The sequence below is a fragment of the Podarcis filfolensis genome (assembly GCF_964270895.1).
Source record: "Podarcis filfolensis genome assembly, chromosome: 3".
In the NCBI taxonomy this organism is placed as follows: Eukaryota; Metazoa; Chordata; class Lepidosauria; order Squamata; family Lacertidae; genus Podarcis; species Podarcis filfolensis.
In genome coordinates this window covers 23,089,586-23,106,257 of record NC_139606.1, presented here as the reverse complement: position 1 = coordinate 23,106,257, position 16,672 = coordinate 23,089,586, and the positions used below count along the sequence as shown (strand labels likewise).

The 16,672-nt window shown below is 40.7% G+C and overlaps 2 protein-coding genes and 1 long non-coding RNA gene across 4 annotated transcripts in view; 1 reads left to right on the top strand and 2 right to left on the bottom strand.

Moving 5' to 3' along the window:
- The window catches only part of MCPH1 (microcephalin 1), a 107,140-nt gene that overhangs the window by 14,215 nt on the left and 76,253 nt on the right, over positions 1 to 16,672 (top strand). Inside the window, 4 exon segments of the mRNA XM_083607248.1 lie at positions 3,947 to 4,056; positions 6,943 to 6,980; positions 8,796 to 8,958; positions 14,145 to 14,222. Of these exon segments, the coding sequence (XP_083463374.1) occupies positions 3,947 to 4,056; positions 6,943 to 6,980; positions 8,796 to 8,958; positions 14,145 to 14,222 (389 nt within the window).
- LOC310759895 overlaps positions 11,397 to 16,672 on the bottom strand; it is a 123,824-nt gene continuing 118,548 nt past the window's right edge. Inside the window, exon 2 of the long non-coding RNA XR_014546620.1 lies at positions 11,397 to 13,439. This is a non-coding gene — a long non-coding RNA (uncharacterized lncRNA). The remainder of the gene's footprint in view (positions 13,440 to 16,672) is intronic.
- ANGPT2 (angiopoietin 2) overlaps positions 14,238 to 16,672 on the bottom strand; it is a 45,740-nt gene continuing 43,305 nt past the window's right edge. For both annotated transcript variants that reach the window (XM_083607315.1, XM_083607316.1), the window contains exon 9: positions 14,238 to 15,593. In XM_083607315.1, coding sequence (XP_083463441.1) covers positions 15,433 to 15,593 — 161 coding nt within the window. In that variant the 3' untranslated portion in view covers positions 14,238 to 15,432. The remainder of the gene's footprint in view (positions 15,594 to 16,672) is intronic.

Below are 16,672 nucleotides of genomic sequence, written 5' to 3'. Positions count from 1 at the left end.
TGTGTTTTATGTTAAATAGGATTTAATGTTTAGGGCTTGCATACTTCAATAATTTCAAGCAAAATACAATGTATAGTCCATATACACTCTTGTGTATGGGAAGTCTTATTTAGTCAAGTGAAAGTGGGGGTATACAGGTGAAAATGAATCATATGCAGTTACATGTGTTTTGTGAATTGAATTTTTTAAAAAGAACCCCCGAACAGAATTATTACGGATTAAAAATGTATGTATATGATTATTAAAAATGTAGCATATGTAATGAATACAATTTCAGATTTTCAGCAAAAATTACTTGATTCTCAAAGCAGGTTTGTCTATTGCTTTTGTCTCTCAGTTTCTGTGATGTAGCTAGTGATTTAAGAATGTACTAAATGTAAAATAATTCATTTATTCTAGTAAAGAACAAGCTTTTTTAAAAAAAAAGTCAGCGTCTTCTATTTATTACAAGTGTTGTTCAGTTCAGTGGGTCTTGCTCCTAAGTATGTTTATATGGGATTGCCAGTTTAAGAAGTATACTTCACTGGCACTAGTGGAATTTACTTCTGAGAAAACTTGCTCAGGCTATAATGAGAGATTGCTTTACATGTATTCTAAGTAAACCTCATTGTGTTGATTTCTGAAGTCAACGATCAGCCAGAATTCAAATCTCACATTTGGAGTGAATAATTTGATCATTGCATGGAGAAAATAACTACCCTGCCTTCCTCTTAATGTCTAAACTGAATGCAAATTTTTCAGCAGTGATGTGCGGTAGAACAATGAATGGATGCCAATTGCAAATATAATACAGAACAACTTTCAAAGTTACAGCTTTATTTGCTAAATTCAAGTTAAATAAACATGCTGAATAAACATTTGATCATTTGACCATACAATGAAACGCATCCAGTATTTCTTAGAGTTGGTTCACAAAAGTATGTCCAGGCCTTTCCTAATGATAATCTATTAGCATTGGAGCTACGGTGCAGCATTTTCATCCCATACTACTTAAGTAAAACCACAAGCTCCAGATTGCATGGGAGGGGTTTGTCCCACAGCCCCTCCTCGTGGGTGTTTAACTGAGGCATGCATAGCTTAATAAACCAGAGCCCTCTGCATATAACCAGACACTTCCATGGATTCACCATGGCTCCATCACTTTGCTGCAACATTTTACACTAAATCAGATATCGCTTATATGCAGAAGGGGAGTTTCTTAGCTTTTTCAGGCAGCTCAGGGAACTGTAGAAAGGTTGTTAATCATATATGCATCTGCAGCTATTTGGATCTCTGATGGTTCTCTTTGGGGTTACCATTGTCTTTGGCACCTTGAAGATGAGGAAATATAATATGGCATAAGCTTTTGCAGGCTGAATCCCCTTAAACATATGCAAGTATAGGGTAGAAATCTTTCAGTCTTGTGAAAATATAGAAATGTCACTCAGATATAAAAATAGTCTCGAGCCCACAAAAGCATATGCCATAATTTCTTCATTTTTAAGGTGCAACAAGACTGTTGTTATGTAGCAGCAAACTAAGGATATTGTTCAAAAAATAAGTAATAAATCCATACCAAGTGCCACACTACTGCTATCAAATGCTGTTGATAAGTGCTGCTATTTCCACTATCCAGTGAACCCCACCCTGCCTCATTTATGTCCTAGAACTTCTAATTTGTGAATTTTCAACCATTTCAGACTCAGGATCCACCTTTAACCTAAACATGCATTTGGGGACCTATTTCTTAATAGTTTACCATATATTTGAATGGTGACAGTGCTTCTGCTGTGACCCACCTTGGATCAGGCCTGAAGACCAATATTCGAGATGATCTAAATCTCTCGTATTTAGGGTTAACCTCCCATTCTGTCCTCGTTTCAAACTCACAAGGTGAGCGGTAATAAAAACGTTCATGGGGGTTGCACATGGAAGTTGCTATTTCAAGAATGAAGTGCAAAGTGAGTTTCTATTAGTAAAACTTGGCTTTCTCTCTTCCTGCTCTACAAAGCCCCCCAAAAGGATTGGTTCCTGAACATTTTTTAGGGGAGAAGCAACTGGAAATGGGTGCTTCTAGCAATCCTCTTCATGCAACCCAGGACTTGACCATGTTCTGCATAAGACCCAGCCTCATTCCATTTTGAAAGAGATATTTTCTACCACCCTGTATTACAAGACTCTTTTAAAAGCTTAATACTTCTCCAGTAAAGTATGCTAACTAGAAACATTCTCTGCTGAGTGTTCAAGTTAAGTTTACAGTAGGCCCCGGTGATGTATTTGTAGACTCCTGAAAATGCATTAATGTATGTTCAGGGAGTTTCCATAACCGCTGATTACAAAGTCGTAAACATTTCACCTCAAATGATACAGTTTCCTGAAGTAGTGGGCAACTGAATGCATGTACATTCATAATCGGCAAGGCTAAAAGTTAAACTTGATATCTAGGCAATAAATACTATGGCTAGAATCCAAAGAATACAGGAGGAACACAGTATATAGATCTGGAGCTTACTCTAAAAGGGTCTTGCCTCTTAGGAAGCATGAATGTGTATGGTAAAAAAAAATCTACCAAAATAAGGTTTTGTACCCACAATCTGGCTCAAAAAAATTGACAAAGAAACTTTGTTTAGGGACTAGAACATCTTGAAGGAGACTTCAGTGGCATCAGTCTGTACTTTATCCTAATTGATGCAAACACAGATTTAATATCAGTAGCTCTGAAACTTACTTTTTTGCCAAGAGAAAAATGCATACAGTCGAAGTTCATATTTCATTTTTATCTAGTATCATCACTGGTATTAAAAGATGACAGGTGTCTTGAATATCAGCTTTTCTTAAATGTACCATTTGCATTGTGGAACACTTGAATTGTGGGTGAATATACAGGAAAATATATAGGAACGCGGGTGGTGCTGTGGGTTAAACCACAGAGCCTAGGACTTGGCGATCAGAAGGTCGGCGGTTCGAATCCCCGTGACGGGGTGAGCTCCCGTTGCTCAGTCCCTGCTCCTGCCAACCTAGCAGTTCAACAGCACGTCAAAGTGCAAGTAGAGTCTGGCGGGAAGGTAAACGGCATTTCCATGCGTTGCTCTCGTTCACCAGAAGTGGCTTAGTCTTCCTGGCCACATGACCCGGAAGCTGTATGCTGGCTCCCTCGGCCAATAAAGCAAGATGAGCGCCGCAACCCCAGAGTCGGCCACGACTGGACCTAATGGTCAGGGGTCCCTTTACCTTTACCTATACAGGAAAAAATAATATGGAAAAGTTCGCAATTGCTTTATGAAAGTGTGTTTGTACTAAATGAATACTGTATATACCAAATATGGTATATATAATGTCTATATAGCAAAGTAAAAGACAACATTAAGGCTGCAGTCCTGTGCACACTCACCTGGGAGTAAGTCCATATGAACTCAAAGGGGCTTACTCTGAGGAGACAGAAATAGGATTGTACTGTAAACAATCTAAATTATATTGAAATATAATTTTCATTAATGACATTATTAAACTTGCCACATTTTAACCAACAGCAATGGGTTCACCTATTTGTTTCAAATATTTTGTGCTGAAAATCGTAGACTGTATAGTTCCAAGATGAAAATAATTTACATAATATTGGGGAACCCCATATGTTTGGAGAGAGATCCAGGGTGGGATTCACCTAAGGAGCCCTGTCAATGGAAGCTCTTCCCTCCTCTGCACCCCTTCACCCCTTGAAATTGACTTGGGGGGTGGGAGAACCCCCAGAACAGCATGGGAGAGGGGGGGTCTTTGAAGGGCTGGTGCAAACGGAAAGTTTGTAATAGCATGGCATTTAATTCTACACAGCTTGAAAGAGTCGCATCAGTCACATTTTGAAAAATGTCCATTCTACAAAAATTGTGGGTTTTTTATGTACAGTGCTGCATTTAATCTTATTCCTTTTTCCAGATTATTTACTGCTGTTTTGAATGACCTTGGTTTCTAGGTGGTGACAATTTGTCCATGGATGAAGTCAAAGATGGTTCATGTGAATTTTTGTGTGACCAAGTGAATGAGCCTAGTGAGAAATTAATGAGTACCAGGAGACTCAAAAAGGTGAGTGTGCCTGGTCAGAATATCAAGAAACACATACAGTATGCATGGAAATAGGCATATAGGAAGTGCATTATAGGGATACAGCTCTGGAGAAAGACTTCCTTCCATGTGTAGCATTCTTAAATCACCCATCCATCTGATATTTGCCTTCCTGGGCGGGCAGGGAAGAGAGGTGCCAGTATTATTCCTGTCTTCCCAGCCCTCTCCACGGTGAGTTTTAGCATGAGGGGCAAGGGGTACTAAATCAGGGAATCAACAGCAAGGCTTTTTATGATTAAGCCTGATCAGTGGGACATGCAGCAAAATGTTTCCGTGTATTCCTACGGAAGTGTTCCTGTTCAGAGTTCCAGAAAGCCATTCCTTCCAAACAGAACGTGGATTCTGCTCTGCCCCCGACTTTGTTTTTCTGAGTTTCTTTTTCAATTGAAACTCAACATTTCATAGCTATGGCACGGCACATACTTATCCTCATAAGGCTGTTTCTTGTTGGGGGGCTGGGGAGAGCGTTGCCTCCTAATTTAGGAAATATATATCATTATATTTCATGGTTCCCTCAAGCAGGGCAATACCTCCCTCTTTTCTCTGTGGTGGCCCCATTTTGGCTCTCAACTCCTTGACTTTGTTATTGTGGGGATCAATGCTTAATGGCTCTTAAATTTGGTTTGAAAAGCATTCTGCCTTGATGTATTTTATTATGTTCCTTTTAATGGCTTTATTATAGTCTATATTTTAAGCTGCCTTGGAAACATTTCATTTTGAAGGGTATCAATGGATAATTTTCCAACTCTACAATTCTATTCTATTATTTTATCTGTCTAGATAGATAGATAGATAGATAGATAGACAGACAGACAGACAGATGATAGATAGATAGATAGATAGATAGATAGATAGGTAGGTAAAGGGACCCCTGACCGTTAAGTCCAGTCGCAGACGACTCTGGGGTTGCGGCGCTCATCTTGCTTTACTGGCTGAAGGAGCCGGCGTTTGTCCGCAGACAGTTTTTCAGGGTCATGTGGCCAGCTTGACTAAGCTGCTTCTGGCAAAACCAGAGCAGCACACGGAAACATCGTTTACCTTCTCACCAGAGCAGTACCCATTTATCTATTTGCTTTCGAACTGCTAGGTTGGCAGGAGCTGGGACCAAGCAACAGGAGCTCACCCCGTCACAGGGATTCAAACCGCCGACCTTCTGATCAGCAAGCCCAAGAGGCTCAGTGGTTTAGACCACAGCGCCACCTAGATAGATAGATAGATAGATAGATAGATAGATAGATAGATGCATTATATATTATGATATATTGTATATGTCATATATATTCCTATATAAATATTTCCTATATTTTCAAAGTTCAAGAGTGAATGTCACTTATGTCGCACAAGAGGGAGATATCAGTAATCGGGGGCGGGGGGAAGAATATTAAAAAGCTGCCCAGTCAGCATGCTTAGTTGCCACTGACTTTGTGGGGAGAGGAATGATGGAGAACTAGGTGGAAGGAAATTGGAACAAAGTGTCATGTTAGAGGGTATGTCCAACAGACTTGTGCACTGAGGAGGAAGACTTCACACTGCCATTTGATTACAGATCCCACTTATAGTCAGTGGGTACAAACAAATTATTAAATGGCTGCCAATTTTTGAGTAGTTGGCAGCTTAAAGTGTTCTTTTCAGTGTTGCTCAGTTCCATGTACAAACACAGGAATCAAAGTACTTTTCCAAAGTCTCTGATGTGGTTCAGAGAGGGTGTGGGGCTTGCCTGTGTGTGCATCTCCTATTAACAAAGTGGCTCTCTTTTGCTTAGTACTGTACCAATAATTTGTTGTGGTTTGCTAATGTGTTCTTTAATATACTTCAGTAGGGGAAAGAGAGAGAGAATGTGTGTGTGTGTAATTGAATTTATCTGTCCAATGCTTCAATCTATTCACTTATCTAAATGACATGTTCTCTGAAATAATAAAATCACTTGGTGTGTCTTGCAGATTAGAGCACAACAGAACTTAATATGATTAATCAAGGATGTTCAAATTATTTAATGGTTGCATCACCTCTGTAGGCAGTGGAGGCAAGTCCATAACAGTGCATTTACAGTTTAACGAGAGATAGAGGCAGGTTCAGGCTCAGCGAACTTCATGTCTAAAGCTACATCCTCCCCAGTATTAAAGAATCCAGGCCATCAAAATGAATAACCAAGAATCCTCTTATTCTTGTAACATACTGTACATAGTATTTGCATATTGGGGGTATTCACACAAGCCTCATTACATGCTGTATGCACGAGAGAGGGTGTGGCTAGCACTGCTCTCTCTCCATCAGTGCATGCTGTGGCCGTGACCCCTGCTGACCAACAAAGCAGGAAATTCAGGACCATTCAGGAATTCCCCATATGTGAATAAGTGCTATGCATGCAGAATAGCCGCAGAATGACCACCAAAGTCAGAGCTTGACAGGGTGTGCCCAAGCATGTGCATTGGCAGCAGGAGTGTGAAGCTAGCCAGCTTGATCCCACAACCCCGTCCTGTGTCCTTTCAGTGTATAAGAGCAGTGAAGGGGGGGGGATGAATTCCCTCTACTGTGTGTATGATGCTTTGTTGACACCAAATGGCCACAGATTTGATTAGAAAAGACTTGCTTGAGCATGGCCCAGCACTCAACCTTTCTTCCCAACAGAGGCTATGTGAACAGAAACAAAATAAAATCTTGCTTTTACTGGATACTTCTGGCATAACCTCCATATATGGTACTATATACCCAGTAAGGGGAAACTTTAATCTTCATATGATTTACATCTTTATGTCTTCAGTGGAAGGTTGATAACTACAACTCTGGGTGGAAATGTCTCATACTTGTTTGACATGCTCTTCCTTCTTTCCTTCCTTAACCCTGTAGCCATCAAGAACATTGGTCATGACAAGCATGCCTTCTGAGTAAGTACTAGATATTTTGATGACATTCCTGCCTGCGTATATCTTGGTTTGTAGACCCAGGCAGGTGTTACAAGCCAGTGAAGTGTAAACATGTGAGGCGGGTCAGTGGAACGCTAGTTCCTCTTAAATTCCATCATTGTCCTGTCACACTCAACTTATGGATGATGATTTTGTGAAGAGGGGAGCTTCTGGTATCTGTGGAAGCTCCACACCTCTTTTGGAACACTGAAAGAAATAAGGGTTCCCAAATGGGGGGAAGAACGTTTTCAAACCTTTGCAAATACAGGAAGCTCCCCTCTTCACACAGCCATCCTCTATAGGTTGAAGGTGACTGGGACGGTGATGGAAGGGGGCAGAGCTAGTGCACTTGTCCTTGCTGTCCTTCGCATAGTTACTCTTCATCGGATCATAATGGCAGCATTATAAAACTAGTATTACAGAGACATCACCTTGCCAACAAAGGTCCATATAGTTAAAGTCATGGTTTTCCCAGTACTGATGTATGGAAGTGAGATCTGGACCATAAAGAAGGCTGATCGCCGAAGAATTGGTGCTTTTGAATTATGGAGCTGGAGGAGACTCTTGAGAGTCCCATGGACTACAAGCAGATCAAACCTATCCATTCTGAAGGAAATCAGCCCTGAGTGCTCACTGGAAGGGCAGATCCTGAAGCTGAGGCTCCAATACTTTGGCCACCTCATGAGAAGAGAAGACTCCCTGGAAAAGACCCTAATGCTGGGAAAGATGGAGGACACAAGGAGAAGGGGACGACAGAGGACGAGATGGTTGGACAGTGTTCTTGAAACTACGAACATGAGTTTGACCAAGCTGTGGGAGGTTGTGGAAGACAGGAGTGCCTGGCGTGCTCTGGTCCATGGGGTCACGAAGAGTCGGACATGATTAAACGACTAAACAACAAATTACAGGGCTATGTAACTTAAATGGCAAGGTTTGGTTGACTACGGTAGGAATAACAGGGCAGCATTGAACTAAACAGTTTTGCTAGCAGAAGCACCAGAGAACTACTTCTTCCCTGGATCCTCCGGAACAGATTCACAAGGTGTCTGGGGAAGGGGTGGAGTTGCGTTATGCAACCAGAAATGCTTCTGCTAGTGGAATTGTTTAGCTGGATACCATGTATAGAGTTGAGCACACCAAGCTATAACTAGCAAAGCTACCGCTAGAAAATATAACATGTGATTAGAAAGTTGAAATTTAAGTATACACGGAGTCTAACTTTTGGTCTTTGGGCTCTGAAGTTTGCTGTAGTTTTCTAATTTTTTAAAAAACACACTATAACAAATCTATTTTAGTTACTTTTGTGTAACAGGCACTATAGAACACATGCTATTTTCTAAGGGATGCTACAAATAAGCCAGATGTTGAGGGCAGCTGCCATAATATGCAGATGCGCAGCAAGACTTCTCCACGTACTTAGCAAAGAGCATCTGACAAACTTGCACTTTCCATTCTGTCTAGTGGTGGTTTCTGAAATGCTTTGCTTCTTAGGGATATATCTGTGAGTTTGTGTATGTAAACCCTAAAAATCATTGCCTATATGGAGAAACATATGTCAGTGAAGAAGCATGACTGGCGGTGCAACCTTCTGTATGTTTATGCAGCAGCCCCCAAATCTTACTTGTCCTTAAAGTTGCAGCCTAAGTCAAGACCAGCATATTTGTGCTGATGTTTTTTCAGTGCTTATGGATATGTAATGATATGCATTTAGCAATTTAAAAAAATCCACAATTTCAAAAATATTCTATGTAGCCATATTAACTTGTATTATGGACTTCTCTCCATCTCTCTTTGAAGGAAGCAGAATGTGGTTGTTCAGGTGGTGAAGAAGTTGGGAGGCTTTCTGTTTTCAGATGAAGTGCGTGACAATACAAGCCATGTGATTGCAGGGAGCTCCCGTCGTACTTTAAACATATTGATGGGAATTGCTCGCGGCTGTTGGATTCTATGTTACGAATGGGTAAGTAATATGGCTGACCATCCATTCATTGTTTCTTCTCTTTCCTTAACTATTTGATATTTTTAGCTACTTCTAAATGAACACATAATCCTCCATTACGTGAAATGTTTCAGGTGTGCTGATGATCAGGATAGCTTCAGGTTTTGCAACAGTCATACATAAGGCAATCAATACAAACTTCTGAACTTAAGCACTGTTATTTCCACATTTCTTTTGCATTCTGTTAATGTACAATGTTCCCATTGAGAGTTTCGTTTCCCCCAAAGCAAACCCAAACTGCAGGCATGGAGTTGGGGGTGGGTGGGTATTGGGAACACAGCAGAGACTGAAGGATTCAGGCCACTCTGCACCCCAAACCAAAGGGAAATTAATTTTAGGATGGATGTTTGTTTTCTGTTGTTAGTAAGTAATCAGGAAACAGAACTAAAGCAATAACTGATTCCACCCATATGGTGATGGATGACTGTTGCTAGATTATTACATTGGGGAGGAGCCCCTTGTGTGAGTAAAAGGGTCGAGGCCTCTAATTTCCACATACACACACAGCTGCAGCTCTTTGTCACATATCAATATCATGCATCATATCATATCATTCCGCCAACCCTCAGGACTGACTTTACAAGGGGGAAAGGGAGGTGAGAAAGCTCCACTGTACAAACAGATTTCTGCTTGCCATTTTCTGGATGCTATCCAGTACTACAACTTTTGCTGAACATCTGATGATGGTTTGGTGTACATTGAACTGAACATACATGTTAAACCAGGGTTCCTCAAACTCGGCCCTCCAGATGTTTTTTGGCCTACAACTCCCATGATCCCTAGCTAGCAGGACCAGTGGTCAGGGATGGTGGGAATTGTAGTCTCAAAACATCTGGAGGGCCGTGTTTGAGGAAGCCTGTATTAAACCATGAGAATATGCTTAATTCATCTAGATTGGGGTGGGGAACCTCCAAATTTGACCCAGCACATGTGATGTCAGGTGCGGAGCAGGCTGGATCAGCTATGCAGTTAACTTCTCTATGGGGAACTCGACCATGCAGCTGGTCTTTCCAGAAAGCAGGAATGAAGTTGACATTAAAGCCTGAGGAGTCAACTTGCATGACCAAGTTTCCCCTTGGGGAACTCGATTGTGCAGCTGATCCCTGCAGAAATCAGCTTTGCTAGCCCTATGCTTGGCACAGGAAGACATAAGGCTGGCAAAGGCTCTTGGGAACTGCAGTACTACTGACTGTTGGGCACTTGGAAAGTGCTGCACAAGGGATTTTGTCAGATGGGTGGGTGTCAATCCTCTGGCATCATAATGGCATGAGGTAATTGACAGGTGGGTCATCCTGCTCACTCGTCAAAGTTGGCCCACAAGGTTGGGACAGATAGGGATCTGGCCTGCTAGGCCAAAAGATTCCCCACCTCAATCTAGATTTTCAATTCACTGTATAGGAGTTGCTTTCAGCATTAAATCAGCCTACAAATAAACTCCAGAAATAACAGCGAGGGGTTTACATATATTTTCTACATTATTTTAAAATCTAATGGGATAAAACACAGACATTCAAAAGTATGGTAAACTAGTATTCAAACTCTACATAGTTATTTTAAGAAAAATAGATTATAAGCAAAAGGCAACTGAAGCCCCGCTGCCCCAGGATTGGGAAGGAATCAAACACAGCTGCAGAAACAGGAAGTTATTTAATGCCAGGGGATTTCTGTGCCAGATGGATCATATTTTCTGAAACCATGTTGAAATAAATGATATCTGGCTAGATGTTTCTGAATCAGGCCTGTAAATACAACCAATATAGGTATGGCCTGCAATTGTACATTAATAAGTACTTTTAAACTAAAACTTTTACACAACTTGTTTTTTGAAGATTTGAACTGCATTGTCTAATGTTTGCTTTCTGTTTTCCCCTATTTGGTGTTACGTTAGCCATACCGGAATCTCTTGAAATGTTATATTTCACAAGTATCTTCTTTTCTCAGTGATGGTCTTTCCATTAGCAACATTCAAAGTGACCTGGATAACTTGTGTGTCATGTGTACTGTGCATTGCAAACTTCTCAGATAAAATAATCTGGTATTTGAGTAGGACAAACTGGAAGAGCCCTTGAGGTCCAGGAACAGGAAAAAAAAAGAAAAGAATGGGGGGGGGGGGGTTGAGCCTGGGAAAAGCTCCAAGAATTTGGTGATGGAGCCAGTATTTAATTTCACTTTCTCCTTATTTCTGCTTGTTGTGTGTGAACCGGGGATTGTAGTTTATCACAAATGCCGGCTTAATTAAACAAGCCTGCTTCATAACCCATGGTTTAAAGTTAGCATATTTTGAAATTGACAAGAGTTTGAGACTAACCCAAGGTCGTTGGTTTATATGCAGAGAAAGTCACCCTATCCACTCAGGAAAACAAGATGGGTGTGCAGAAAGCAGAAGATTCACTCAGGCATTTTGCCTAGCACTAAAACATGGTTTATTGCTTTGTTTGAAACGGTCCATTATTACTCCAAGAGCTTTCAGAGACAATTGAGAGGCCTTCATTCAACCATTAATGCTTCTGAGCCGCAACCCCTTTGTTGATTTAAGAAGGATTACCATGAGTTGGCAAAGATTTGGCAAGTCACCGGATGCTGTTAGCAATGTTCTTCCCTCACTTACCAGACAATAATTGCATTAAATCTTTTATTGGTGAAAATTTGTGACAGAACACATCCCAGTCTTTTTCTTAAATAGAAGCTAGTGGCGGAAGTGACACACATAACAGAGGATGTCATATTGTTCCTGTGGAAAAAGTCATTGAACCGTTTTCAACTGCACTTGTTTTGATCTTTTGTTCAGCTCTCTTTGTAATGGCCTTCCGGGTATGGGCATGTTAAATCATTGTTATGAACACCCCAGCTGCTGACCACTGATCTAACAATGAATGGCTTTGATTTTTGCTGTCTGTTTTATTGTTTCACACATTATCTAATTTTGCATAGCACCGAGAGACAGAAATTGCCAGTGGAGTTAGCTACTGTAATTACAGTCAAGTTACAGCTGAGGAAGGATGGCCAGTTGGTGCAAGGAAGCCTAAACTATTTGTTCATATCCTTGCACGTGTGTCCTATGTAGTGCGGGAGCCGAGAATACATATTTTTAAAAAACTTAAGTTTTATTAAATTTTCATAACTTGAGACAGTTTTGAATTGCTGCAGATTGCCGAAATAAATCAACAACTGTGCTTTGCATCCGAAACCTTTTTCTAACCAGATTGCCAAATAAAAGAAGCAATAAACTTGGTAAATATACTTGTATCCAAAGATCACCAGCTACAAGTGGGTGACTTTTTAGGGCCAAAAAAGCCATACACAAAGGAGGTTTTCTGACTTCCACCAGGTCTTTTCCACAGTTATAGGCTGCTGAACCACAAACATGCTATCCAGGGGAGCCACTCACGCATCTAAGGAACACAAATTTGGTAGATGCTTGGGTCTGTAGCAAGAAAGTAGATTTTTACTCGCAGTTAATGCTGCACAGATAAAAGTCACTGTTCCTCTCTACTTCTCTGTCTCATGGGACTAGTGGCATAGTTGCAATGTATGCCACTAAGTAGTGGCATAGTTGCAAGCCGATATAAGACGTATTTGAATTTTTCATCAGATCTGTTCAAAACAGCCAAGCAAGCTTGGTTTCTATGCTACATTGTTTTCCAGCTCAATCCTACATCAACCATGTTACAGCCCAATCGTAACCATGTCTACTGTGAAGTAAATCCTACTGATTTCAATGGGGCTTGCTCCCAAGTAAGTGGGTATAGCACTGCAGCCTTAGTCAGCAGCAAAAGCAACAAGGGGTTTTGTCGCACCTTTAGCTTTCATGATCATCCAGTGCCATAATAAGACAGCATCTTATGACTGTAGTGCATGAAAAGCTATGCTGTGCTTCCTTTGTTGCCCTCTAAGTGCCACAAGACTCGTTTTTTAACATCAACATTGGTATTCTCTTGCAGCGGTCCTCTTTGCGGAGGTACCTCACTTGCTGAAGTACAATTGGTGCCAATCTTGTTTACCTCAAGCCTTTGCCTTAGTTTGATGGAGTTCAATTCCACAGTTGTAGCTTAGTTTTAAGAAAGTTTGGAGTTGCCTATGACTACGGGTGACGCTGTGGTGTAAATCACAGAGCCTTGGGCTTGCCAATTGGAAGGTCGGTGGTCCAAATCCCCGCGACGGGGTGAGCTCCCGTTGCTCATTCCCTGCTCCTGCCAACCTAGCAGTTCGAAAGCACACCAGCGCAAGTAGATAAATAGGTACTGCTCTGGTGGGAAGGTAAATGCCATTTCCGTGCGCTGCTCTGGTTTCGCCAGAAGCGGCTTAAGTCATGCTGGCCACATGACCCGGAAAAACTGTCTGCGGACAAACGTCAGCTCCCTCGGCCAGTAAAGCGAGATGAGCGCTGCAACCACAGAGTCGTTCGTGACTGGACTTAACTGTCAAGGGTCCTTTACCTTTACCTTTTTATGACTACTTTAAGTGTGGTGTTTTATCTGTTTGATAGTGAAGGTGTTGTTTTAACCCCTTATGCTGTAGCCCACCCTGAGATCATGAATGAACAGTGTGCTAGAAAAGAAATAAGTAGAGCTTGGGCTCAATGGCCAGGATCCGAAGACATGGGCAGTTGCTTTCCATTTTCAAAAGAGCATTGAGGTTGTGCTTCTTGAACAGCTGGTTGCCTTGTAATGCAGCAAAGTTGCTTCTCAGACTGAGGGCGCACCTCAAAAGGAGTCTGTGATGCAGCATGGACATCTGTTTAAAGAGGGAGGAAAGAAAAGAAAAAAATGCCCCAAATCCCAAACACCTGAAATAATGCTGTGGGTCTGACCCATATCTACAGACTTGGAAACCCTTAACCTTCATTGAGCTTTTCCTTAGTGTTTTTCCAGTGTTTTTCCTTGACTTTTAAGTTTTCATCTTGTCTTACTGCACAGTAGTATATCACTTCTGAGAAACAGTTTAAGTAGACTAAAATTTATAGCGCCATGTTTTCTTTGCCATGATATGTCTATATGTATAATTCATAGCTTCCCAGAATCTGACATGGGGAGTAGAACCCCAATATAGTGCTGCCTGCTCAACTTCTGATTTATTTTATTTATGTATTCATAGATACTACTCTTCAGTTTCTGAATACAACTAAATATAGTTTGATCTTTTTGTAGGTGTTATGGTCTCTTGAATATGGCCACTGGATGTCTGAAGAACCCTATGAACTCTCTGTGGATTTCCCTGCAGCCCCAGTAAGTAATACATGATTTACTTTTTAACTTATTCAGAAATAAGTCAATTTTTTATCTTGGAATATGGATCAACAACAGAAGCGTGCTCACAATATATCCAATCAAATGGTGACAAAAAAAATTCTTCCCCTTTACCTTCTCTTGACAAAGGCCTGTTAGTACGGGAATATTCAAACTTTCAAGTCATGTAAAATTTCTAATGAAACCGCCCCATTCACCAGACATGGGGCTGACAACATCCCTTATGGTGTGATTCCTAAGTGGAAATGTTGTGAAAAGGCTTTTGACAGGTGGGTGGGGGCAACCCTCCTGTCAATCATCTGTTATCAGAATGTCAACTTTCACCCGGGAAGCTGGTCCCGATACTCCTGCTCTAATCCGTGCTTAATTCTCAGAGAAAGCAGAAACAGTTTGCTGTTGTTTAAATGCATCCAAAATACCGAGAAATGTCCCAACTACTGGGTGTTATTTAAACATAAAGGAACTAGGAAAGAAGAAAAGTGCAATTTTCCTACAAAATATATTTAACCACACAATATGTGTTGCAGGGCTATTCTGACTTTTAAAATACTGATGGAAATATCTGATATATTAAAAGGGGGAAGTAGTTGTCTATTATTATATACTTGGTACTGGATGTAAAGCATAGAAATATTTTTTACAAATCCTTATTAAATATACTAGTATGGGCTACCAAATATCCCCAAATATGTGATTACAAATGGTAGGAATCAGACTACAGGAAGTAATTACAAAACAATGTGCTTATGTACATAATTACAACCATGGCATGAGATAGGAATAGGAATACAATAAAGATGACCAAATAAGTGTCCCTTGTTTTAAGGTAGTCATTAAAGTTCAGTAAAAGGGCATAAAGAATCACTTCGAAAGCTTAAGTAATTTCTGTTTATGATCTAGATGTATTTCACAGTTCCAGTTATGCACAAACACCTTAAGCTGGTTGGGAGTCCTTTTATTGTTCTCTTTTGCCAAATCATTATTGCATCAGATACCTCTTCTTGCTTGACATTTAATAGCGATGAAATTCAGTGGCTGTTGAAAACAAGCTGATTCCCGAAGGATATATGTGCATGTTATCCAGGCGGAAAAAAAACCAGTTAAGCTGCATCTGTGGTCTTAAAATATTTGTCAAATATAGTATTTTGAAGTTATTTCAATAGGCACTTCATACAAAGAGCAAATGTTTTTAGAAATCTGCTGGTCGGATCATCATAGTTGTGGCCTTGAGAGAGTAGCCTGCGCCTTTCCAGTAGTACCATTTAATCCCTTTAAATTTGTTTGTGTTCTGTCGCAATGGATAGTATAGGCCATTCAGATTGGAAGGACCGCATGCATCAAACCACCATCCTGTTTAAAAAAATATAAATGAAAGGGAGTTTGAAAAAATAATAATAGATACATTGCTTTCAAGTTGTTTATACAGATTCTCAGATTTTTTTATAAATCTTAAAATAATCACACGTACACAACATACTAGAATATATGTATATGTGTATATGTTATATACACGTATACACCTGACACCTGCTGTTCTAGCTACTCTCATTCTAAGTAAGCTGAACAGGAACTGCTTTATATCAAAGACATATATCTTAGTGCACAAGTGCACAAGTTCAACATGATGTAGCCCTCTTGGCACTCATCCTGAGATCCTTGTGCTGGATCAAGTGCTTCAACACACTGGATCAAATTTGATCGCCCCCTTTTAATTCTCTGCTCAGTCAACTTTAAAAGACCCACAAACACAAAAATCCCTGGACCTATTAGCAGGTTTCTTCTCTAGGGGCACCTTTCTTATAAACACTGTTGTTATACAAATTGATCCCAAACCATAGGGAATTATTTCAGGCACCCCAGAACCTGAAGCTTTCTTTTGCAAGAAAACCACAGCAGCTATCCTTTTCTTATGTGGAAAGTATTCATCCCTTCAGAGGAGGATGCCGTGCCTGCAAATTTTATCCGCTTCTGGGCAACAGAATCCCCTCTGTTGCCATTCTCTAGGTTTTATAGTTCCTAGATATATCTAAAAATGGTGAGTTTAAAAAATGAGCTGTTCTAGTGGCGCTAGTTACTTTTGCTGGGCCTGCACAGTTATTTCTAATTGTTATTACTATGCGTAATAGCAGTTGCTGCAGTGTTTACAGAGTGAAGTTCCTGTGGTAGGAACATAAGAACAGCTCTGTTGGATCAGACCAAAGGCCTATCCAGCTCAATATCCTGTTTCCCACAGTGGCCAACCACTTGCCTATGGGAATCCCGCAAGCAGGATATAAGCTTTCCTACTGTTATGCCCCAGCAAATGGCATTCAGAAGTACCGTATTTTTCGCTCTATAGGACGCACTTTTTCCCCTCCAAAAATGAAGGGGAAATGTGTGTGCATCCTATGGAGCGAATGCAGGGGGAAGGCAGGCAGGAAAAGCCCCAA